We start from the raw sequence: 25,917 nt of genomic DNA, 5'->3' as shown, positions 1-25,917 counted from the left end.
GCATGTACACCAATACATCCATAAACAGAGCATATACACAGAGACAGACCCAGAGAGACCCAGAGAGACCGAAAATGACAATGCAAATATGGCAAAACATCACCATTTGGGGAGTCAGCATAAAAGGCATCTGGGAATTCTTTGTAGTCCATTTGTGACTTTTCTCTAAGTGTAATGTTATATCAAAATAAAAAGTTTTTTAAAAGCAAAGGTATGTGGACTAATGGAAAGAAGGCGCCTTCCCTAGGAAGTCCTCTTGTGAAGCTGGCATTTGTAATCATTTGAACAGGACCTGGACAAGTTACCTAGCCACCTCCCCGCCTTCCCCTTATCACCACCACCGTTCACAGTTCTACAAGGGGCCTTGTATGTTGCAAAAAAAAAAAAAAATCCCAAGACAAATGCCAATTCTGGGAGCACACCTTGCTCGCCAGCCCTCTGGAAGCCCTCACTTCCACGGAAGCCATTGTGACCCAATGAGAACACGGGGCTCCTTTGAGCAGCTCTTCTGAGAGCTGTAGGAGGCCAAGGTCAAGCTACTGTTGGAACTTCAAAGTTTGAAAAGTACTTTAATTTTTGAGTCTACTGTAATTTCAACTGTCCTACAGTTAGTACAAATGAGTAAAGTTTCCTTGTATAAAAAAAAAAAATGGTGGAAAGAAAGAACCATCCTTAGGACCTCTGTCCAGCCCTCAGCCCCCATGGCCCCTCTGCCAAGGGCTGGGTCCCCTCCACCCCCCAGCTTGTCTCTGGAATTTGTCTCTCCTGTCCTCTCCCCCACCGTGTCTTGCTTCACTGATTCATTCATTGGGCACCTTGTCAGAGCTTCCCTTAAGAATCATGGCCTAGGGGAAGAGATGGACGAGGGACAAGCATGGTCAAGCGTTCCAGGGTCTGCAGGGCAAGAGTCTAGTTTCCCAGACATGGCAGGGCCCACAGAAAGGAGCGGTCGGTTTCCATTGAAAAGGTCAGAGAAGGATTCCGTGATGGAGTGGCTCTTGAATTGGGTCTTGCCAGCCAAGAAGGACTCAGCAAGGCATGTTGCATTTTATGGTAAAACAAGATACCAAGATACCATCCCCCCACCCCAAATAGGGCAAATCCCAAATTACCAAGGGAGAAGCCTTAGACAGGAGCTCTCCAACCAGGGCCGATGACAACCATGACAGCAATAATGTAATGCCTTGTATTCATGTTGCGACCCACCCACTATCTCCTCTGACCGTCTATCCCATGAGGTCAGTGTTGGTATCTCCATTTCACAGATGAGAAAACTGAGGTCCAGTGAAGATGAATGACTTGCTCCAGATCACGTAGCTAGGAGGGGCAGACCGGATGGTCCCATGCCAAGCCCACTGCCTCTCAAGGTGGTGACGAGTCATCTTTCTACCATGGAGGACTCCTGGCGGGGTCGGGCAGGCTTCATCTTGTCCTAAGGGGGCACCGCTGAGCCACCAGGGTCATTTCTATCTCAAAGGACTGGGGTAAACCAAGCTTCAGGGTCTCCGTGAGAAGCCCACGTGTGATCTAACGCTTGGAGATCACTTTCTGATGTCTCCTGGGGTGGGACAGGTGTTCTGGCTTTAGTCCGGGCTCTAAGTGCCCCTGTCAGCTTCTCTTCTCAAGGAGGCTAGAAGTTTCCCAGCTCCTCGTCCCATCCCCAAGCTCCATCTCATGGCGTGGGTGGCTGGATGAGACCCTGTCCCCTGCAGGACCCACTGCCAGAGAAGCAGAGTCTCCCATGCTCTCCCCTATCCCAGCAATACATCTCCAGGGCTCAGAGACCCCACTGGACCAGACCCTCCCTTCACAGCCAAGATGCGGAGGCCCAGAGCAAGGTCATACTGCCTGATAATGGAAGGGCCAGGACTGGAACCCTGCACCTCCCACGTCCAGCCCTGTGGTCTGTCTGTCCACTGTCCCTCTCAACAACCCTAAACCATGTGGCCCTGGGCGTGTCCCGAGACATCTCTCACTTAATTCCCCCAAGCCTCTGTTTCCCTTCTGTAGCAGAAAGAATTCTGCAGCTCCACCACCTTCACCAAGACACTGTAATACCGCTTTCGTCCAGAGGCAGGCGAGACGGAGAGGCTCAGATCCTGCACGAGGTGAAATGAAATGAATGAGAAGTCTTTGGGGTAGGACAGGCCTTGGCTTGGCCCCTGGTTCTGCCACTTATTTGCTACATTCATTCATTCAACAGCATTTCTGGAGCATCAGCTATGCGCTGGGCACAGTTCCGGGTGGTGAAAATACAGAGCCCAGTAAAACACAGTCCCTCCCTTCAAATGGCTTGCCTTGGTGACAGGGGCTGTGATTATAGTGCAGGGTGGTGACCAGGGCAGGGCACCTAGCCCAGCCTTGGGGTGAATCCAGGTCTCTGTAGAGGAGGGGTTTTGAGGCAGCGATGTGGTTGGAGAGGTCTGTTAAAGCTGTGTTTAGCTAACGTGTCACATACGACTAGGGAATGCCAGTTTCCCCCATGAAAGAAATGGGGGCAGAGACTAAAGGAGATTATTAAGGAGGCTCCCAAGTCACCCTGTGGTTCTGCCACAGAAGGGTATCCTTGGAAAAGTGACTTGACCTTTGTGTGCCTCAGTTTCCTCATCTGTAAGATGAGGCTGAGAACATTCACAGCCCAGAATGACTGAGGTCTGACTGAAGTAGAGTGCAAGACGGCATATCCCCTGCCCCACACACGGCACCCACTCTATCAATGGGATGCCGCCACGATATATGAATACAGTTATGATTTGGGGATGAATTTGGCCGTGGCAGCTGACAGCCAGGGCAATGTCACTCAGCCTGCAACTGTGTCATCCCCACTCGCTTCCTTCCCCAGGTGCATCCTCTCCAGTTCAGGTTTCCTGAGCGGCAGCTCCCAGAATGACATTTATGAACCATAAACCTCTGTCAAAAGTAGCTCCCAGGGTCCCTTTCAATGAAGGGCCCATTTCACATACATATAACAGAGACTATAAATGGGGTGAAACACTGGCAACTGCTGTAAAAATCAAATGTTAAATGTACATTTATTTGGTTATATAGACTTAAAAAACTTTTAAAGAGTGGAATCGTGGCAGCCTCTGCCTTTAGACTGTGCCCTCGCCAAGGGCAGGGGAGGGGTGTTACGAGGCAGCGTTATCCCTTGCCCTGCCTGGTGTCGGTGTCTGGAACCCAACAAGCATGTGCTGAATTGAACTCATCTTAAACAACTGAATTTCTTTCTTTCTTTCTTTTTTGGAGATGGAGTCTTGCTCTGCTGCCCAGGCTGAAGTGCAGTGGCGTGATCTCGGCTCACTGCACTTCTGGGTTCAAGCGATTCTCCTGCCTCAGCCTCCCGAGTAGCTGAGACTACAGGCACACGCAGCCATGCCCGGCTAATGTTTTGTATTTTAGTAGAGACAGGGTTTCACTGTTGTTGCCCAGGCTGGTCTCGAACTCCTGAGCTCAGGCAATCTGCCTGCCTCGGCCTCCCACAGTGCTAGGATTACAGGCATGAGTCACTGCGCCTGGCCAAACAGTTGAATTTCTTAGCCTGCAGAAGCAGCATATGATCCCAGAAAGAATGTGCTGCTTTCGCCAACATCAAATCTTTTCTTTCTCAAATATGCTCATTCTTTTATTTTTATTTATGTATTTATTTATTGAGATGGAGTCTCGCTCTGTCACCCAGGCTGGAGTGCACTGATGCCATCTCGGTTTACTGCAACCTCTGCCCCCCGGGGTTCAAGCCATTCTCCTGCCTCAGCCTCCTGAGTAGCTGGGGTTACAGGCACCTGCCACTGCACCTGGCTACTTTTTGTACTTTTAGTAGAGACAGGGTTTCACCATCTTGGCCAGGCTAGTCTTGAACTCCTGACCTCGAGATCCACCCACCTCGGTCTCCCAAAGTGCTGGGATTACAGGTGTGAGCCACCTCACCTGGCCCAAATGTACTCATTCTAATCTAGAGAATCACTTACAAACTGAAAAAGCAACAAGGCTTTTCTCCCCATGGATGAGAAGGGGAAAGTAATGGCTCAATTAATTATAGGCTTTTTTTTTTTTTTTTCTGTTGCCTAGGCTGGTGCACAGTGGTATAATCACAGCTCACTGCAGCCTCAACCTCCTGGGCTCAAGCAATCCTCCCTCCTCAGCCTCCTGAGTAGCTGGTACTAAGGGCACACAACACCACACCTGGCTAATTTAATTTTGTTTTGTTTTGTTTTTTGTAGAAACGAGGTGTCACTATGTTGCCCAGGCTGGTCTCAGACTCCTGGATTCAAGCAATTCTCCCATCTCAGCCTCCCGAAGTGCTGGAATACAGGCATGAGCCACCATGCCCAGTCCTAGTTTGTATTTTAAGAAAGTCATCAACTTCCTTAAAGATGATATGAATGGAAAAGACTTTTCAATATTTGCTTTTTAAAAAATCCCACATTTACAACTATAAAATAGTTAACAATTCAAAATATCTAAAGGATAATTATATCTAAGTTTTGGTTGGCGTTTTTGTATAAATGGCTGGGATTTGGGGTAGATGGGTTCCAAGGATTTTGCCTATCACATATAGTAAGGATAAAATATAAATAATCAATGTTTCAGCATCCACAATTAACGTGTTAGTGAAAAATGGTTCTTTTGGCCCTGCAGGGTAGCTCGTGGCTGTAATCCCAGCATTTTGGGAAGCCAAGATGGGCAGACTGCTTGAGCTCAGGAGTCTGAGACCTGCCTGGGCAACAAAGTAAAACCCCCATCTCTACAAAAAAAAGTAAAAATTAGCTGGGCGCTGTGGCACAAGCCTGTAGTCCCAGTTACTCAGGAGGCTGAGGCAGGAGAACGGCTTGAGCCCAGGAGATTGTGGCTGCAGTGGGCCACGATTTAGCCATTGCATTCCATCCTGGGTGATAGTGACACCCTGTCTGAAGGAGGGAGGGAGGGAGGGAGGGAGGGAGGGAAGGAAGGAAGGAAGGAAGGAAGGAAGGAAGGAAGGAAGGAAGGAAGGAAGGAAGGAAGGAAGGAAATGGTTTTTTCATTGACTTCTGCTCATCTGAACAAAATAAAAAATTCAAATAAGTCTCTGCTTTAAAATCCGTGGTGTGGCCGGGTGCAGTGGCTCACACTTGTAATCCCAGCACTATGGGAGGCTGAGGTGGGCGGATCACCTGAGGTCAGGAGTTTGAGACCAGCCTGGCCAACATGGCAAAACCCCATCTTAAAAAAAGAAAAAAAATAAAATAAAATACATGGTGTGTCCCTTCTACCAAGAAAACCTTAATCCACAGCGAACGTGAGACAAATACATCTCTTTTCCACGTGTTACAACTTCTCGGGAGGATGGATCCCCTGCAACAGGATGGATCTCCTGAGAATATACTTTGTGTAGCACAAAACTGGACTCTGTGGAATTTTCTCTCATGGGGCTAAATCCTGGGGGACACATTAGTACAGCAGGGGTTGGGCACATGTGTTCCCTGAGGAGGCCTGGCCCTCACTGTCCACCTGCCACATGGTACGAGCGATGTTTCCAAACTGGCCTCTTGTCCCTGGCTTTGCCGACGCTGGGCAAGTGAGAGGCTATTGCTCGTTCTGTTTAGAAGGGTTTGTCTCCTCCTTCTTCACCCACAGGAGCTGCTCCCACACATCACGTGTGGGTCCTGGGCTGGGCTGGCCTTGTTCTCAGGATGGCTCTGGAGGAAGGAGGGAGTGGGGTCTGGGGGGTTGGGGGACGTGGTCATCATTTCGGTAGATGAGCGAAGATGATGTGGTACACGCACAGCATGTGGTGTGTCGAAAACCCCTCCCAGTGCGCCCCTCCACAGTTCACAGCGCTCTCACGTGCTGGCTGAGTCTGATGGGCACACAGGCATGAGGGCGTCCAGGCAGGGGAGTGAAGAGGAAAAAGGCTCTTTGGCTTCAGGAAATCTGGGTTCAATTCACAGCAGGACACCTCACCTTCCTCACCTGCAAATTGAGGATACTAGTATCCCCCAGCGGGTTTCCGTGAAAAGTCTCAGTCCAGGTCCAGCCCAGGGCAATGCCCACCGGGTGCTTTCTTAATTGCACGTGGGCACGCTGGGGCCCAGGGAGGGTGCAGAGCCTGCCTAACATTCCCTGAGCCCGATTCTCTGTGCCCAGCCCTGTGCTGATCAGAGAGGAACACAACACAACCACTGCCCTGGGGACAGGCTGAAGCTCTGGGTCCAATAAACACTGAAAACACATTCAGCAGGGAGAGAGTTATTCCCCAGCTCACGATGCATGGGTACGAGGTGCAGCAGCCTATGGGGAGGAGGGGCCTGAGGGGCCTGGGTGGCCTTTGTCCCTCCTTGAAGCCTCCTGCCACTGCATTAGGTAGAGATGGCAGCCCCCACACCTCCCATCACTCATCCATGTTTTAAAAGACAATGTCAACCACACAGTAATCGTGGATTCAGTAATAATTTGTTCGTTGTCCAACTCTATGCATCCCAGTCAACTTTAATTGCCTATCAAGGTTTCTGGCCAGTCTGACAGAGTCAAGGTTCCAGCAAAATCTTACCAATCATAACAGCTAACATTGAGCACTTACTACGCTCCAGGAACTGTTCTAAGATCCTTACCTATTTATTTATTTATTTATTTATTTATTTATTTATTTAGAGACAGAGTTTCGCTCTTGTTGCCCAGGCTAGAGTGCAATGGCGTGATCTCGGCTCACTGCAACCTCCGCCTCCCGGGTTCAAGTGATTCTCCTGCCTCAGCCTCCCTAGTAGCTGGGATTACAGGCGCCCACCACCACGCCCAGCTAATTTTTTGTATTTTTAGTAGAGACAGAGTTTCACTATGTTGGCCAGGCTGGTCTCAAACTCCTGACTTCAGGTGATCTACCTGCCTCAGCCTCCCAAAATGCTGGGATTACAGGCGTGAGCAACCACACCCGGCTCGATTCTTACCCGTTTTACCTTATATAAGCCTCACCCTATCACTAACAGGTAGATACGATTCTTATCCCCACTTGACAGGTAAAGAAACCAAGGCAAAGAGGGCAACTAATTTGCCCGAGGTCACTCAACTGTGTGGGCTGAAATCTGTTTCCAGGTCCTGAGCTCCACTGGCTTCTCCAAACCAAAGGCATCTGAAGCATCAGGCAGCCTGTGTAGCCCAATCGTGGAATGAACATAGTTTCTACGATTTTCCAAGAACTCTAGAAATTATGCCTTAGGGCACATGGCTGGAAGACCAGGCTCAAGCAGGCCTCCGTTTAGTCACTTAGGCCGGGGAAGTTCCCAGGAGGGGGAGCAGGGTCAGCGGCTTCTCTGCAGCTGTGCTCCCCTTGGAGCCTGCTGTCCAGTCCCTGGAGCCCCAGCCCCTGGTTGTGCCGCTCACTGGATGGCCTGGGGTGGGGGACAGGGAGTTGCAAGTGCCTCTCTTGGGAATCAAACAGAAAATCTTCAAAATATGCATAGGGCCAGCAGCGTGGAGCCACTGGTTGCTTCCCTCTTGGAGCTCCTCCCAGCTCCACTGGAAGCATTCTGGAATCATCTTAATAAAGGAAGTGGTCCCAGATTTGAGCATCTCAGGAGGTGGGTGTATAGACCCTCAGAGCACATGAGAATTTCCCCAAAGGCCACACGTCCTCATGGGATGGTCAACTGAAGGGGCAGAGGGGCCCCCAAATAGCCAGGGCTAAAACTGTGGCTCCAGAGTCCTCGCCTGTGGCTCTGCCCTCCACCCCTTCTCACCAGCTCTAGGTCCTGGAAAACAAATTTGTCCCTGAGCTCAATTTCTGTGACTTGTCAGTCACTGGCCTGCAGGCAAGGAGATGAACGGATGGCCTACGAGGGTCCTTGTACATTCTGCGATCCTGGACTTCACATCAGAAGGTCATTCAGGGGCCAGACAGACAGACAGACAAATGCAACAGAATAGAAATCAGGCGTAAACTCTCAAATATATGCTCAACTGATTTTCAACAAAGGTCCCGAGACCAGTCAGTGAGAAAAGGGCCATCTTTTCTACAAATGGTGCTGGGAAAAGTGGATATCCCCATGAGGAAGAATGACGTTGGAGCCTTATGTTATGTCATATTCAAAATTAAAGTGCATCAAAGACCTAAACCTAAGAGCTAAACTACAAAGCTCTTAGAAGACATAGGGGAAAATCTTCATGACACTGGAGTTATTGATGATTTCTTGGATATGACACGAAAAGCACAAACAACAAAAGAAGAAGTTGAAAAATTGTGCTTCTTCATCAAAATGTAAAACTTTTGTGCATCAAAGGACAGTATCCAGGGAGTGAAAGGATAACCCATAGAACGAGAAGAAATATTTGCAAATCATGTGTCTGAAAAGGAATTAATATCCAGAATTCCTATGACTCAAGAACAAGGAAACAAACAACCCCATTCAACAATAGGCAAAGTACTTGAATACACTTCAAAGAAGATACACAAATGGCCAGACACCAAAGGAGAAATACTGCATGATTCCACTTATAAGAGGTACCTACGGCCGGGCGCGGTGGCTCACACCAGTAATCCCAGCACTATGGGAGGCTGAGGCGGGTGAATCACCTGAGGTCAGGAGTTCAAGACCAGCCTGGCCAACATAGCAAAACCCCATCTCTACCAAAAACACAAAAAGTAGCCGGGCGTGGTGGTGGGTGCCTGTAATCCCAGCTATTTGGGAGGCTGAGGCAGGAAAATTGCTTAAGCCTGGGAAACAGAGGTTGCAGTGAGCCGAGATTGTGCCATGGCACTCCAGCCTGGGTGACCGAGTGAGACTCTGTCTCAAAAAATAAAATATAAAATAAAATAAAATAAAAGGTGGTCTTCGGCTGTGCCCCTGCCATTCCTCAGCCCACCTCACTGACATCCATCATGCCCCTGCACTCCACACACTCGCTTCCTGTTCTTCCCTTACCCAAAGGCTTAGTTCATGCTGTTTCCTGAGTCTAGAGGGCCTCTTTCAGCTCCTTCAGCTGGTGAGCTCCTATTCAACCTTCAAGGTCCACTTCAAATGTCCCTGCCCAGGAAGCCCCAGTCCATTCACCTTCCCTGGGGATTCCCATGGCATGGAGCACATTCTAACCAGGCTATGGGCTCTCTGAGGGTAGGAGCCAGTTCCTTCACTGCCAAACACTCTGGTCCCTGCCTGACACAGAAGTGCCAGGCTGAAGGATCTGTTGGATGCGAGGAGGAGCTTTTTCCAGGCGCACACTCCTCCGTGCGTTCCTTCTGAGCTGTTCCACCTCTTTGAGCTTTGACTTCCATCTGTAAAATGGAGATTCAATTCCTCCACATAGGCCTTTGGTGAGACTCAGGGGATCATGGGTGTTCAAGTGCCCTCAGACTGCAAATGCTGGGTTGGGGCGGGTGGAAGGGATCACGGGTGTGCTGGGAAGAGCCCAGGCCTTGGAGCCGGATGCCCTGCTGGGAACCCAGGTGAGATCAGATGGCTTCCTGGCCAGAACAGAGGGCTGCATCCCTTGCAGGTGAGTCTCAGAATCCCAGGATGGAGGATGAGTGAATGGGGGACTAAGGGAGGAGCTTCAGCAGCTCTCAGGCAGCCTGCTGGGCAGGCGGCAGGAATGGGGGTGCCAGCGGGAAGGACACGGAAATCACTGTAGGGAATGGGGGAGACCTGAGGAGGAGATTTGGGGACGAAGGGAGAAAACCACTTGACTAGAGCCAACCCCGGGGGATGTGGCAGTCAGACTGCAGGCCTGTGACTTGTGGGGTGAGACCCAAAAGAGGAGCAGTGAGGAAAAGGGGTGCTCCTCCAACTGCTAGAGTCGGAGAGGACCAAGGCTTGTGCTAAATAGAGCTACCCAGAGCCTCCCTGCTCCTACACCCCACAGGAAACCCTGCAAAAAAAAAAAAAATCAATCATTTTCTACCAGAATGCAAGAGAACGACAAAGCAGGCTCTCACCCCAGGCCTCAATTCAAAGGAAGGATGAACGAAGAGAGAGTGGAAAGATGTACAGAGTTCCTAGCATGTTCCCCTCCCATAAGATCCATTCATTCATTTACTCAGCAACAGACATTTATTGAGCATCTACTATATAGACAAGCTCCAGGTTCTGGGGAAAGTTTGAAACAAGACAGACAAAGTCTCCTGCGGTCTCTCATGTTTCCTAGAGGGCAGGTGTTATTTCCCCACTGTTCCCACAGATGCGTCTCAGCTCTACCCTACCTAAATCAGAGGTTCTATCATGTTCCTGAAACCTCTGGAAACTCATGCAGTCATTCCTCATACCAGCTATGAGGCCCTATGCCATGCCTGGGACCCTGTTTTCACCTGGTACGGGTGAGGAAGCTGTGCCCAAGGTCACAGAGTCCGTGTAGAACTTCAACCTGGCAGGTGCTGAAACTTAGTCTTGACACCACTTGTCTTCTGCATCCCTGGATGTGAAGCTGAGAAGAACACTTTGGGGGTTAAGGGTTTTCTTTTCTTTTATTTATTTATTTATTTTGAGATGGACTCTTGCTCTGTCGCCCAGGCTGGAGTGCAGTGGCGTGATCTCAGCTCACTGTGAGCTCCGCCTTCTGGGTTCACGCCATTCTGCTGCCTCAGCCTCCCGAGTAGCTGGGACTACAGGCGTCCGCCACCACGCCCAGCTGATGTTTTGTATTTTTAGTAGAGACGGGGTTTCACAGTGTTGGCCAGGATGGTCTCGATCTCCTGACCTCGTGATCCACCCGTCTTGGCCTCCCGAAGTGCTGGGATTACAGGCTTAAGCCACCGTGCCCGGCCCTGGGGGCCATGTTTGTAAGACCCTGTCTTTCATCTCCACATCATCTGGGACAGAATTAGGGTGATCTCAAGTCTAATCAGGTTCATTCTAGAACAGGATGCCTTTCAGGTTTCTTGGATCCCTTGGCCAGCAAGACTTGACTCTTCCTTCCTGGCTGTCTCACTGTGGATGAGTTACTTATCTTCCATGAACCTCAGTTTTCATCCATGAAATGGGGATGATAATAGTACCAATCTCGTAGGATTGTGATGGCAGTTAAGTGAAATAATACATAAGCAGCTCTGGCGTACTGCCTGGCGCACAGGAAGGGACGCTCAGTCATTCTGGGCTGTCACGTGGTTCTGCGGCAGCAGCCAACTCTAAGTCTTCTTTGCCTCAAAACCCATTATTGTCTCTGTCCTGCAGATGGGAAAACTCAGACCAGGAGCCAGGCCTGGTATCCCAGACTCTTACCCTTTGGCAGACTGGACCAGCTTTCCCCCTTTCCTAGCACAATGAATGGGGAAGAGTGTGGGGTCCTGAGGCATCTGGAGGATTCTGGAGGGCCCATCCGTCTCTCTTGGTGAGTATCACAGAACCCCAAGGCCTCTGAAACCACCAAGTCCCATGAAGAAGGTTCAGAGATGGGGAGGCTGAGGCCACAATAGGGGAGCCGTGCAGAAGAGCTATCTGCATGTTTGTCTTCCCCATTTGAAAGCGAGCTCCCGCCTTGAAGTCAGAGGCCATGGAGCTGGGGTTGTCCCAGCTCCATGCTGGGATGTGAACCAGGTGTGAATGAATCCTTGTAGCCACGTAGAGACATCGGGAAGGCTGACACATCCAGGAGGACCCCAAACTCTACATCCCTACTCTGAAACCTGATCAGAACCCCACCACTATCATTTGCAATATGCTAGCACCCTCAAAGGGTATAGTGTGAGAGGTGGGGCAGAGAACCTGGCGGTGCAGGATGTACGGAGCAGGCGCATTACCTCTCTCCATCATCACATCCTCCTCACACTCCCCTCACAGGTGGGGCAGGGCCAAAGTGCCATTCAACATATGGAGAAATGGAGCGGCACTAGAGAGGTAAGGGGGCTGTTATACACGGCTGTTTCCATAGAAAAACCAAGACCTATTGATCTACAGAGAAAGCATGGAGACAGAAAAGCAGAAAGTCAAGAGAGAAGAAACCTCAGGATTTCCAGCCACTAGAGAAGACTCATTGACCTGGACAAATCCCAACTTCCCTCAACTTTCCTGAACCCTCCCCTTAAGTGGCTTCCAGTAAGCTCCCAAACCTGGGTGGCGCCTGCACACCCCAGGGCAAGCCAGGCTGACCTCCTCAGAGCCTGAGTCAGGGCTTTCCCCATCTCAGCACCCATCCCACTGAACTGGAATTTCAAGGTCACTTGTCTGTCTCTTCCTCTGGACCTGAAGGCAGAGGCTGCATCCAGAGCTTCCTGGAATCCCCTACAAGGCCTGGCATAGCGACAGGCAAAGTTCGGTGAGCCATGCATAAATGGAATCAGGCCTCTCAGTCCCCTTGTCTGTGAAATAAGACATGTGGGCCAGGCGATGACTGCCACCTCTTCCAACCTTGGGTGGGCCCCCCACCATGTCACCATGACCCATTGTGTGTGTGTGCCGCAGAGTCAGGGGAGGTACCAGGTTCCTGGATGTAACCAAAGGCCCTCAGGGCCTGGTGGACAGTCCTGCACAGTGGGAGGAGTTGGTCATCTGGCCTCAGCTGACCCTGGCTTGTGGTTTTCACGAACTTAGGAAAAGAAAACTCAGCTTGGGGAGCTGGGCAGAGAGCAGGAGTCCCAGCCTGGTGTGGCTGCATTAGAGTCAGGTCCCTGCAGTCCCACCAGGGATTCCATGGGTGCTCTCCTGCTGTCCTCTAATGCCCAGGAGCTCACGGTGGGGTTTGCTTTACTTCTGACTGAGGCAGAACTGCAAGCATCTGCCCTATTTGATGCACAGAGAGAGTGCAACTTACTGGACTTACTGCAGGAGCCGCATCCAACAACAGAGCAGGTGAGTGGATCTGATTCCCCAACACTTTCTACCTTTCCACCCATCGTAGTGGAAGGAGGAGAACTCAGTGAGCTCCCGCCCTCCTACTAACCTGGCTGTGGGGGTCCATTTCCCCTTGGGCCTCAGTTTGCTCATGTGCTAAATGGGGTCAGCAGTGTGTGTAAAGACAGTGCCAAGGTCGCGTCTCTTCCGCAGTGAGCCACATGGGACAGAGGGTACATTCCAGAGTTAGTGGCTTGTCAGAAGGCCTTGCCGCAGTGTGGGTGGGCTGGATGGACCACGTTCGAGGGCCTTAGGATGTTGCTGGGGGTGGTTGGACCCCACCCGGGGACTTGCCACAGGGAGATTCTTCCTGCCACTCACTGAGTCAGCTGCTCCTGGGAGCCATGACCAGGGACAGGAAGGCCACAGGCCATGATGCAAGGGCACTTAGTCACTTTCTCCCTGGGGCACCTCTGGAGGCAGAGGCTATGCCACCCACAGACTCAGAGAAGCTCCAGAGCCGTGCACATGGGTACTCACCCTTGCACACCTGAGGCTCACACACTGGGGTACATAGACACAAGTACTGGAGGACAGGCATGCCTTTCACTGGACTACACACAAACCCTCGGCCTCACCCTGAAACACTCAGACAGCAGGATGTGGACCCAGAGAGAATGGGCATGGCACACACGGCTCACATTTATGCCGTGCACACGCTCACACAAATACCTAAGCCGGCCCTCACACAGCCAAAGGTGCTCCTGGGTGCACTTAACCATGCAGGCGCAACACTGCAGGAGACACCAGTTCTTCATTCATTCTTCCAGCCAGCGAACATTTGTTAAGCCCAACTGTACAACACACTTGGAAGGACATAAGCTGTAACACAGGAGGCAGGGGCTTGGCATGTTCTCTCTCCTGGGAGAAGATCCATCCAGGGAAGGTGCTCCATAATTACTGGGATAGGGAAGATGAGTGGACACAGGGACCATGAGCCCAGGGCCTTAGCTTGAGCCTGGTCACGTGTGGACACAAAGACAGTTGCTTACCCCCTCCCTATTTACATCCCAGTCCTGAGCCCAGAACCCGCATTCCACCACGGCCCTGCAGGACCTCCAGCTGGCTTTGTGTCCTGGGATGGCTCCCCACTCAGGACCTGTGTCAGCCTCCAGGGAAGCCTCTCCCACCTACCTTACCCCAATTTCTCCTGGACAAAAATGCGTGTGGGGGTGAGGAGGGAAGACAAAGGGGGTGAAGGTGGGTCCAGACTGCTACCAGCACAGAAACTCCGAGAGGGTCTTTGGAAATTGTCAACACTCCTGCATTTCGTACAACTAAAATTCAGAACCCAGAGCAGAATGGACTTCTCTAAGGCCATGCAGGAGTAGAGAATGCAAAGGTGGAGGCTGGGGTGATCTACACCCGGACTGTGGGCGCCGGTCCCCACGTGTGCCACGCTAGACATCAGTGTCGTGGTCCAAACCTCCCACAGCTTCCCAGCCTCGGTTGTGCCCTTCAGAGCCCTGGAGAGCCAGTTGTTCTGCTCTGACCTGGGTCACCAGGTCCTGTCCCTCTAGGAGGTGCGTAGGGCCAACGTCCATGCTTGGGGACCTCCAGTTCAGAATGAAAATCCACTCTTAAAGAATCTGCTTTACGAATCCGATGAAGCGAGCACTGGCTCCCTCTCTGCCCCCAATGTGCACCCGCGCCAGTGCCCAGCAGCCATGACCAAGCGGTCCTCAGTACAAGCGGCGCCTTCACCCGGAAAGACAGGTACTTGGCAGCCGATGGCGCCTCTTACCTTGCCAGTATCTCCCAGTGACCCCCTCCTCGCCAAAAGAGCACCCTAGGAGCCGCCGAGCACCAGGGTGACACTTCCAACTGCCTCTGGAGTTCAAATCTGAACCGGCCCACAGCCCAGCGTGCCACCCTACACACCCCAGCCTTGGCTCCTCACAGCCTTGCCTCTGCGTGGCTCTTCCTCACTGCTGAGCCACAACCTCCTTCCATTCCTCCCTCTCCTCCGCTGGCTGGTGCGGGCTGGGGTCAGGTGGAGAAGCTGGCCGGCCATAGCTAAGGCGACAAAATGTGCTGGGGGTGGGGGCCTGCCCAGGGCCCGTGCAACTGGTGGGAGGCCGCTGTCCCTTCCTGGACACAGTGGAAGCTTCTGCCACATCACTAAATTTTTGTCATCCTTTCTGAAGGACCTGCTTCCAGGCAGCACGCAAGTTGTTGCCCCAGGTTTATTCCGCACCCCTGTACTGGGTGAAAAAGAGCATCTTGAATGGAGATGGGGATGTCGCCGGTTTATACATCTGCGGAGGAGAGGTGTGCCGGGCTGCACCTCTGGAGGCAGCTCCCTGGAAGCCGCGGGTAACTGATGTTAGGGAAGACCCCGGCTGCAGCTGGGAGGGCTCACAGGCTGGAGAGAGGTGCCTCCTCCTTCCAGCAAAGGGCCCTGTTCGGAAGGGCTGCTTCTCACTTGTCTAGTGGCACCGCAGGACGGTCGGCTTCCACTCGAAATCCCCCGGACTGCATCATCACATAGCCGGGTCCTTGCAGTGCTGGTTTCCCAATCCGATGACTGTCACCTCGGTGAGGACGTGTGCCGACGGCTGGAGAACCCTGCGCTGCGGGCGCACATGGCCAGGTGGCGCCTGGCAGGGGACGTCCAGGTGCAGGACAGTGCTCTTACCGCCCCACCCCAAACGGTTGCCTGGGCCTAGGTCCTTCGGCTTCCTGAGCAGGGGTTTGGGGGGCTAAGGACACTGAGGCTCCGGGGGCAGGAAGTTCTCTCTGGTCAAGCGTTCTTTCTTCTCTCCAGCATACACTCCTGTACCACCCACCTCGCCTACCCTCTGGGCCAGAGGCGCACCGAGGCAGCGCACCCTCCATGAGTCATCCCAAGGCCTCGGAGCCGCGGGAACTCCGGGCAACTATCCCCCTCCTCTCCTGACCTCGGGCACCCCAGTCTAGGGGTCTGCAGAGAAGCCCGAAGCCCGGACAAACGCGCCAGACGTCAACCACCTCTCATCCCTGGCAGCAGCAAAGGCCACTATATTTCCATTTCTTATTTCAGTTTGCCACCAAAACAAAGCTGCGCGCGGCTGCGGGTAGGAAGGGGCTGAAACGGAGAAGAAGGGACGTCCCGGAGAAAGTGCGCCTAGCTGATCTTAGAAACCAGAGTCCTCGGGGCCTCCGGGACTTCGCCGAGATTTTCTGTAGGGCGTTTTAATCTGTTTTCCTACGCGGGCGGCATCGCAGTGCGTGCGGCTCAGGGCTTGGTGACTCCGGCTTAGCCCAGTTTTCGCGGCGAGGTTCCTGGCGCAGCCGCTTGGACTTCGCATTAGAATCGGGACTGCAAACGTCCGGGCGAAAGTGTCACCCTACTCAAGAAACACTGCTGTCAGGAACAAAATGGGGTCCCCGGTGCTCCGAAGTATCTTCTGAAATTTTCTTAAAACAACTTACAAAAAATGTTTTTGCTTTAACGTTTTACAACGTTTAATGAAACACTTAAATGGTCTGTTTCTTTATCCAGATGGTCGTCCTAACAGTGTACACATATATAACAATTCTTCCAACTTTCCTCGTCAGAGCTAAGCACTTCACTGTACGTAAAGTATAATAAAAGATTGTGCAAGATTGTGCAAGTCGATTGACTTAAAATATTGAGTTTTAATCCAGGCCCTCTGTTTTTCTATTTAAGAACCTATGTGTTTGGACCAGACCGGTGAAGCAGGCTGCCGGCTATGGAAATTAACAAAGTAACAAATTAAAAGCATCTTCCTTCGCCATCCCTCCCTCCAAAATTAAACAACAGTCGCCCCTTCTCGAGCAGGCTTCAGTCCCAGGCTCGAGTTTTCCCGCGATCACCCCACAGTCACCCACTGGCTGTTGCCGCTTCTGTCGGGTTTTCGTTTCTGCCTTCTTCGGGTTGTCTCTCGTATACAAAACACACCCCAGTTCTCTAACTACATTCAAATACGACCCTGGCAGAATTTACACATTTCGTGGTGCATGGATTGTGTCTGTGCAGGGGAAATAAATACCCGCTGGTATTTAACCACCGCGTCTAATTCGAAAAATCGGGACTGGACCCCTAGGCGGCACCCCAGGGGCTTCAGCCTGGCCCGCGCCTCCCCAGACCTTGGCGCTGAGAGCGCTGCTTTTTGAGGGTGGGTGGATGGAGAGGCAGCAATCTGCTTTCAACAGAAACCTGTCTGCACCGAATCGAAAGCGAAAGGGAAGGGGGAAACGGGGCAGCTTCCCGCAGCGGCCCCGCGTCTTGGGACCGTTAGACTAGGACCGGCATGCGCCGGCTGCGGCTCCGGGGGTCGGATCCGGAATTTGGGGGCGAGGCGCTGGAGTCCCTGCCCTGAGTACAAGGAGGCTCTTGCGTCGCTGAGAAACGTCGGGTCTCCAACCTGACATGTCTCCTGGGGCCCAGGCGGCCGGAGGCCAAAGAGCGGCCCAGAGTCTGGGGGTAGACTGGTGAGGTCTTGGGTTGCAGCAGAAGAGGGCCGGGTGGGGGCTCTTTCGTAAAACCGCGGTCTCCGCACCCAAAGGACACGGCGGAGCCGCCTTAATCATCCTTCTTTTAGCACATTTGGGGAAAGGAAGGCCCAAGTTGGGGTAGGGACTCCTGCAGCCCGGAAGGGTTTCTCTCACCAACTCTTTCCGCAACCCAGACCAGACCCGGCCAGCAGAGACTAGAGGCGGCTTCCCCGCCCCGCATTCCCTCGGCTTGGCCCTGGCACAGCTGCCCGGGGCACCTTCTTTGACAAGGGGTAGTTTGACTCTGCCAGGAGTGGGCCCCGAAGCTGAGGCCCAGAAGGAGGCCTCCGAGCTTTATCCTTTTGTTAGGTGTAGTTACACACGTGAACGACCAGCTTTTGTCCCGACCCCCAGGGCTGGGAATGGTTGCCAGGTCTCAGCTGCCTGCCTGAAGACGGGAATCAGCCAGCCCCGGTACTGGTACCAAGGCAGCTCCTGCCTCCGACTTTCCCCATGCTCCTGGGAACGTCTAAGGATTTTTCCTTGAACTCCATCTCTCCCCTTTTGAGTATATACACTCTCACAATTGTGGGAGAGAATTGTTGTGAGTGCATGCCTCAGTTTCCCTGCTTGCTGACAGGATAGAGATCCCACTCCAGAGGCCCTCCTCCTGGCTACCTCTGTAAAGGGCAGAGCCTTACCTTTTGGAGCCTCAGTTTCTCCATCTTAGACCTAACGCGCCTAATCCCTTTCCTAGAAGGACCAGACATCTCCTGGTAGGGGAGACTCAGCTGCTGAGAGAGGGAAAAGAACAAACAGTGACTTGCTGTTTATTGCTTGTGGCTTTGCCCTGAGCAGTGCCTCCAACTTAGGCAGCATGGAGTGGGGTCCTGCGGGTGGTTAGAGGCTGCCTTTGGACTCAGCCTGCAGTTTGTGACCAGAGCAGTGGCAGGAGCTTGCCCTATCCTCAGAATTGGGTGCTCTCAAGTTCCCAGCAGCAGGGAGATAGACAGGGATGGAAATGTGGGCGGGGGTTGGGGGGATGGTGGGGGGAGCTCTTGGCTCTTGCCTCTTGCTCTCTCTGCAGAGGCACATTTATAACCCAGTAAGGCCTTTCTGTTATCACCCCAGGATGCAGATGAGGAAACCAGGGTTTGGGAAGGTGTTTGCTGTCAGGTCACACTGTCACGGGTTAGGGGCAGTACTGGGTCAAGTGGCTGGCTCTTTCTCTCAGCTCCAAAGGCTAGTGCAAGTAAAGGAAGGGCCAGGCTGGCTGTGGGGGCCCAGCAGGGCACAGAGAGAAGGCTCAGGGGAGGCCAGCCCTCTCTGCCTTCCCTCTGGACTTGAAGGCATTTAACCAAGAGGTGGGGAGCTCCTTAGGCTCTCTTCTTGCCTAATATCTCAGCCTCTTCAGAGGTCTCACTGGGAATTTTCGTTAAAATATGACATTTCAATGCAGTGGAGAGAAAACATGAGTCCCCTGGCTATGCAGGATGAACCTCCATGGGTCCCCTAGTCTGCGACCTGCCCTCACCTAATAGTCCTGAATGACAAGGATGAGCTGGGGCCTGCATCTCTGGGCTGGGAAGGCCGGCCAGTATGGACAGGGCTGAGATTCTCTGCCAGCTTAGCATGGTGAAGGAGTACTTGCATGAGAGGTGTGTGTGTGTCTGCGTGTGGAGTTGTGTGTGTCCGTGTGTGGAGCTGTGTGTTTGCGTGTGGAGCTGTGTGTGTCCGTGTGTGGAGTTGTGTGTGTACGTGTGTGAAGCTGTGTGTGTCCGTGTGTGGAGCTGTGTGTGCGTGTGGAGCTGTGGGTGTCTGCGTGTGGAGCTGTGTGTGTCCGTGTGTGGAGCTGTGTCTGCGTGTGGAGCTGTGTGTGTCTGCCTGTGGAGCTGCGGGTGTCTGCCTGTGGAGCTGCGGGTGTCTGCGTGTGGAGCTGCGGGTGTCTGCGTGTGGAGTTGCGGGTGTCTGCGTGTGAAGTTACGGGTGTCTGCCTGTGGAGTTGCGGGTGTCTGCGTGTGGAGCTGTGTGTGTCTGCCTGTGGAGCTGCGGGTGTCTGTGTGTGGAGTTGCGGGTGTCTGCGTGTGGAGCTTTGGGGATCTGTGATCTGAATGCCTGATCTCATTCCAACTGGAGGTGAAGAGGAAGGTGGAGGAAGCGGGGAAGGGCCAGTGAAGCTTTCTAAATCTTCTCTCAGTTCTGTCCTTTGGGTTTGGGAGTATGTGGCTCATTCAAGGCCACATGGGCATGTGTTCTTGGGTATGACCACATCGGCTCCTAAAGAAGACGCCGTGTGTGTGCGCGCGCGCGCGCATCTGTAGACAAGGGTATGACTGAATGTTTGTCAGCAGCCATCTATGAACTAGTTCTGCGCCTGTGAAAGAAGGAACCTGAATATGAGAAAACATCTGCCATCGGCTGTTTTCTCAAGGTTATTCCAGCCACCAATGCCTCTGCCGTGTCCCAGCCTCTCCCCAGGCCTAGTGCCTCTCCATCAGCCTGGATCAGGGCAAATTCCCTGCCCCCAACTCATCTCACCAGGGCCAGGCCTGAAGGCCAAGGCCTCCGGGAGAGTATGTGCTCAGGGCTCCCGGCTCAGAGAAGGTTTTTCTCTTTCTGCGTCGTTGCTCCCCCTTCCGCATTGGGGTTCAGGAACCCCGATTCTGTGGAAGAAGAGAAAGCCTGGGCTACCGAGCTGCTCTGGCTAGACACCCGCTCTGGCTAGAGACCGTCCTTGAGTGTCTCTCTCCCGGCAATGGTGGCTGTGCTCTGGGGGCCCAGGCCTGCCTCCTGTGGCTGCGTTCAAGGGGGCTTGGAGGTCATTTAGGCCAGCTCCCTCGGGTTCCCCGTGGGCTCAAATCAGGACCCAGACCCTTCTCTTTTGCTACAGCCCTGGGCCACCCGGGACTCGGGACTTCCTGTCTCCCCTGCTACTCCGTCCTAAACCATTGTTCTGAGGCCTGCCGCCTCCAAGAATCGCCAAGGGAGAAGCTCCCAGGGAACTGGCCTGCCCGCATCCCCACCGCCAGTAGCGCTCAGGGTCCCAGGACTCGGGTCTTGCCAGACCTCAGTTTCTCCTGGGACCCCACGGTCTCTGACTCCGCACTGTGTCGCGCCAGTGCGCCTGGATTTCCCATGAGCTTTCGGCCAACCACGCTCCGGGCTTCCTGCTGGGCTCCACACCTGCGGCGCTCTCACCTGCGGCAGCGGCGCCCGAGGAGCCTCCCAGCCCGCGAGGAGCGAGGCCCCTGCAGTCCCGCAGCCCAGCAGCCCCGCAGCCCCGCACCAGAGCGCTGCGCGGAGACTCCTTTGCGCCGCGCGGAGACTCCTTTTCGCCGCACACCCTAGGCCGGTAAGAAGCATCCGCTTCAAATCCCGCCCAACAGGCAGCGCAAAGCGAGCGGTTTGGGGAAATGCTGAAGGGACCGGGAAAAACAAACTCCAGGTCGAGTTTAACAGCCGAAACGTTCCGTGCCTAGGCCGGCGGACATGAAGGAGACAGAACAGATCCCTTGGCTTCCTCGCAGCGATCGATCCCGTTTACTGACCGGAGTCACCCGCGGCTGCCCCCAGCCCGCCCCCAGCCCGCCAACTCATACCTCCCCCGAGCCACCAGTTTCAAGGGATGCGGAAGCCAAGCACACCGTGGTCCCCAGCCCCAGGTGACCCGCACGTGCACTCACCGTAGCAGGGAATCTGCAAGGCCGCGTTGTGGCCACTGCTGCCTTCTTGGAGTTTGAGACTGCCGTCCGGGGGCGTCTTGCAGGCGCCTCGCTGCAAGTAAAGATGCGGTTGCGCTGGCGGTTGGGGCTGCGGTTGCTGCTGTTGGGGCTGCGGCGGCGGCTGGGGCTGCGGGGTCGACGGCTGGGGCTGGAACTTGTTAAAGGAGCCCCGCGCCCCGGCGCCACTCTCCAGGGGTGTCGCTAAGTCCTGCTGCCCAGCGCTGTAACGGGCCCGGTTCTTGGCGTCCCCGAATCCCTGTGCTTTGGCGGCGGCCGACAGGAAAGTTGTGCCGAACTTGTCGCCTCCGGGAAATGCCCTAAAAGGCGACGAGCCCTCCCGACTCTGCGACACCGGGCTGTAGTAGGCGTCCATGGCAGCAGCCGGCGACTCGCAGTAAGAGACGCAAGTCTCAGCATTCATGCCTGGCTTGCGCGGGCGGCGGGCGGGGGCGCGAGCGAGGGCGCGAGGACGCCACCGCGCGCCTTGGCTGGGAGTTTGGGGAGGCGAGGAGGCTGTGGCTGTGCACTCCGCGCCCGGCCTGCTCGCTCTCCCTCCTCCCCTCCACGCCTGCGTCTCTCTCTCCCCTCTTCTTTCTCTCTCTCTCCTCTCTCTCCCTCCTCTCTCTCTTCCCCTCCCTCCCCCCTTCTCTCTTCCTCTCTCTCTCTCCCTCTCTCTTTTTCCTCCCTCCCCACAGCTAGCCGAGGGAAAGAACGGAGGGCAGTAAAAAGATTCAGATGTTTCGGAAAGTTGACCAGATCTCCCAAACCCTCTTAAGGTTTTGCAGCGGAAAAAAAAAAAAAGTAAATTTTTTCCCTGACTTGCATCTTCCTTTCCCCCTCTCTCGTCCCCTCCTTCTCTCTCCTTCCACTGGCCCCTGCCCCCTCCTCTCCACTCTTAAGGAGATGCTACTAACTCGCTAGCGGGGATTCAACCCGGAGGTGCCCGAGGGCTTTCCGATTCTAGGCGGGGCTGGGGAGGTGCCAAGACCCCCAGAGCTCCCGAGGCTAGGCTGCGAATTGACCGAGTGTAGGAGCTTTGTCCTAGGGCAAAGGGAAATGCAAATTTTAATGACAGGTTTAAAAAAAAGCCCCCCAAAATAAACCTAACAGGTTTTGACAGTAGAAGCCAGGGGGACCACGGGCCTGCGGATGCAAGCGAGTCCTTTGGCCTCTTGCGCGCGAGCTCACGGGCGCCGCTACGGGCCTTCCCGCTGGCACCTTTTCCTAGGTTTCCAACCTTCCTCCCCATTCCCGTTCCTCCGGGAGATTAACACACACACAAGCCTTCGTCGTCCAGTGCACGGTCACTTGCACGTATTGTTAACTATTTCCTTCCGCTGCAAGGGCGCTGGGCTAGGAGGCAGCGGGATCTGTGCTCGCTCAAGCCCTGGGGAAGCCCTGGGCTGGGCCGGACTTCAGAAGCTTTAGAGCGCTGCCCTCTGCGCTCCCTTCCAGAGGCCGCACAGCGCACGCCTCACGTCTGCGCCCAGGCGAGGGGATTTCCTGCCAGGCAAGGTACAGGTACAGAGTCTGGAGACCCCCTGGCCTTGCCCGATAGTCGCGCTGTCACCTGTTCACTCCTTGGGGTCAGGGGTGGGGGAGAGGGGTGAGGCTGTCTCTTCTCTTTCTGGCCTCACTGCCCCCGACTGTAAAACGAACTGCTTGGTTTTGATAGGTTGTGGTTTTCCCACCAACGCGAGCCTCAAGGCCCCTGGCACAGCCACAACAAGAGAAAAGAACTTTGCCCGTGGAGCCCCTCGATTTTGCTTCATGACAACCTTGCTAGAGATTGGGGCCCCCAATTTTCTGAGGAGCTAACGGAGGCTAAGAGGGGGGCGGCCACCTGGCCGAGGTCACACAGCTGGGAAACAGCCGCCGCGCCCTGGAACCTCTGCTCAGGCTAGTCCCTTCACCGATCTGGAAGGCCGCGCGGACAGCGAAGACGCAGAGAGGAAACTGGCCCCCGGCTGTGAATGCTTCAAATTGAAGGAGACCAGCGAGAGCAGCCCTCCTTAAACCGCTGAGAAAATCGTGAAGGGAGAACTTACCTCGAGGGAGTCTGGGAGTGGGGTGAGAGGTAAAAGTGCAAGGTAAAATTAAAGAGGGCCTGAGCACCCTGAACCCAGAATGTGGGTCAGATGTCAACTTTCTGCATCTAAGGTCTCCCAAAGAAAAAAAAATATCTGGGGGTTCTGCTCCCAACTTCATCTGGGCTAATTCTTACCCCCACCCTACCCCCTTAGTATCTCTGGTCCTTGCTCCGCTATCCCGCCGACCGCGCGATCCCACATCTGGTTTCCATCGCCGGCTTACCTTGAAGTGCTCGTTAATAAAGATATTCCTCAAACCAAGCCAGGAGCGCGCAAGCTCCAGCCGCCCCCCACTCCATGCCCAATGGGAACCGTGCCTCACTGGCCGGCAGACCTAAGCCACTTGAGAGTCCTTTACTTATTGAGCTCCTATTGTGCCAACGATCTGCAATACAAAGTTTATCATACCCATTTTGCAAATGGGTAGACTGAGACTCAACCAAAATAATTTTCCAAAGTTAGATAGCAAAAAGCCGAGTGCTCCTGCCATCATTCTAAATACTCCTGTCCAGCAGTTTCTTCAAGTTTCTAGAACCTGCCAAGTTCTCTAGCCTGTGCACTGTAGCATAGGTGGTTTCCTCTACCTGGAATTCCCTAACCTCACTCCTGCACTTTTGTCTGGCTAATGATTCAGAGTTCAGCCTAGTGCATCTTCGTCTAGGAAATCTTCCCATCTCTTCTAGTTTAAGTTGACGCTTCCGTTTGCCTCATCTCTGTCCCAGGTCTCGTGGTTGTCTGGTTGCCTGGCTATGTGTATCTCATCCCCACTAGTTGCCCCAGGGCAGCCTCCTACGTGCCTGGCACCCCACAAATATTTGTGGAATAAAAGATTAAACCTGGGCCTGGCACGGTGGCTCACGCCTGTAATCCCAGCACTTTGGGAGGCCAAGGAGGGCGAAACATGAGGTCAGGAAATCGAGACCATCCTGGCTAACACGGTGAAACCCTGTCTCTACTAAAAATACAAAAATTAGCCAGACGTGGTGGCGGGCTTCTGTAGTCCCATCTACCGGGGAGGCTGAGGCAGGAGAATGGTGTGAACATGGGAGGCGGAGCTTGCAGTGAGCGGAGATCGGGCCACTGCACTCCAGCCTGGGTGACAGGGCAAGACTCCGTCTCAAAAAAAAAAAAAAAAGATTAAACCTGGGGCTGTAGGACTCTATCCCCTCAATTTATTCCAACTGCTCAGTGCAGCACCAAGTTCTGAGACTCTTTCTTTGGTTTCCCTTAGTCAAGGACAGCTGGTTACCCACCCACCCCACTTCAAGAATCAAGTAGCAGAATTAACAGTGTGCTGGCCCTTACTCCGCCTGTGCCTTGAGAGCAGTGAGTTTTCTCACAGCAGGGACCAGGTCCGTCTTGTTCACTATAGGGCTTGGCACTCATAAAATGCTTGTTGAGTGAATGAATGAAAGTGTCCTATGGTTCCCAGGGGCTTAGAGATGCCTTTTTTTGTCAAGGAGTTCCAAGTCAGCAACCTACTCCAGTCTCCTGTGCCCAGCAGCTGCCTGAAGGCACCCAGAAGGTGGTGGCAATACCCCCACTACTTTCTCCACCCCCATTCCTGCCTAAAATATGAGGGAAGGACTATGAGAGGGAAATTGTGGTGGAGAGGGTTGGGGTGGGGATGACAACCCGAGGACAGGAACAATTGCAATTATACGCTATTCCTAGAACCTCTGAACCAGGTGCACCCAATGCAAAAATTTGCTGTTTCATGAAGCATTTTTTGAGCATCACCACGCCTCTTACCACCTAACTACTCTGAGCTTGTATTACCTGTTTAATTACTGCCTCGCTATTCAACCTTTCCCTGACCACCTGGATATTCAAATCCAAGGATTTCATGCCCTAAGCCAGAATCTCTCCTGTCTCGCCTGAGACTCTGTGTCCTTGGAACAAGGGCCTTTAGTCCTCTGCATTTTATCTTATAGATGGATCCAGGAAGAATGAGTGCATGCCAACAAGTGAGAAAGTACCTTGGGGACAATGTTCTGGTCAAGTCGTTTGAGTGTGTGACCTGAAGCCCTCATGCAAACCTCCACTGACTCCCTCTCCTAGGTCCCTTCCAAAACATTCCAGGGACCGTGCTAATAAGAGGAGCTAGTTATTTCTGTTTGTGTTCAATCATGTGTTCCTTTATTGGTCCTTCCATACTTGAAAGTGGAGCCACTCCCACCTGGTTCTTGAGCAAGGATGTAGGGCATCCTTCCAGCTTTCTGGCCACAGGGAGAGTGCTGGAGCTTGAGTCTGGACCTGACCGCTGCTCTCCAGGTGGGTTATTTCTCCCGCAGCTGAGGCTCTCCCTGGCTTGCTGCCTGATTCCTTCGCACACCAGGCAGTTTCTGCATGCCCGGTTACTTCACTGCATGTACTGGGAGACCCAGGGGACTACACCCACCTCAGCGAGTCATGTGCACCACTTGGCTGGAAGTTGCCAGCTCTGCAAATGGTGGAAGGCTACGATAACTGCTTCAAGTCCTGCACCCCCACCCCTGGCAAATGCACCGCTGGCTGCCCCTTTCTGCCTCCCTTTTGCTTCTCTCCCAGTCAGCCCTCCAGGAAGCAGCTTCCCCATTCTGTGGCCTCAGGCTCCAGGCTCCACACTTGGGAAGGGTGTGGGGACGTGGCAAAGAAAAGCCTTTCTTCCTCAAACCTAGTGCTGGGTGTCACCTCCTCGCTGAAGCCTTCCTTCACCACCCTGGCTACCCTTGTCACATCTTCCTTTTCCTCCATAGCATCTACCGTGATCTGACATTATCTCCCACACTTGTTAAGGTACTTGGTTTATTGTCTGTGTTATTCCTAGAATGGAAGTCCCCGGCCACTGTCTCCCCAGTGCTGAGTGCAGTACTTGGCACACAGCAGCTGCTCAGAAAA

The 25,917-nt window shown here is 53.5% G+C and overlaps 1 protein-coding gene and 1 long non-coding RNA gene across 2 annotated transcripts in view; one reads left to right on the top strand and one right to left on the bottom strand.

Moving 5' to 3' along the window:
* Positions 1-21,445, bottom strand: part of LOC105471615 (ALX homeobox 4) — a 48,247-nt gene extending 26,802 nt beyond the window's left edge. The window contains exon 1 of the mRNA XM_011724181.3: positions 20,909-21,445. Coding sequence (XP_011722483.2) covers positions 20,909-21,368 — 460 coding nt within the window. The 5' untranslated portion in view covers positions 21,369-21,445. The remainder of the gene's footprint in view (positions 1-20,908) is intronic.
* On the top strand, positions 21,355-25,149 carry LOC139357465 (uncharacterized). Its single transcript, XR_011610646.1, has 3 exons — positions 21,355-22,462; positions 22,623-23,024; positions 24,972-25,149. It is a non-coding gene; the product is annotated as an uncharacterized lncRNA (long non-coding RNA).
* Positions 25,150-25,917: the final 768 nt, after the last annotated feature.

The sequence above is a fragment of the Macaca nemestrina genome, chromosome 12, assembly GCF_043159975.1.
Source record: "Macaca nemestrina isolate mMacNem1 chromosome 12, mMacNem.hap1, whole genome shotgun sequence".
Taxonomy (NCBI): Eukaryota; Metazoa; Chordata; class Mammalia; order Primates; family Cercopithecidae; genus Macaca; species Macaca nemestrina.
Note: the sequence above shows the minus strand (reverse complement) of the source record. Positions and strands in the feature narration are given on the sequence as shown.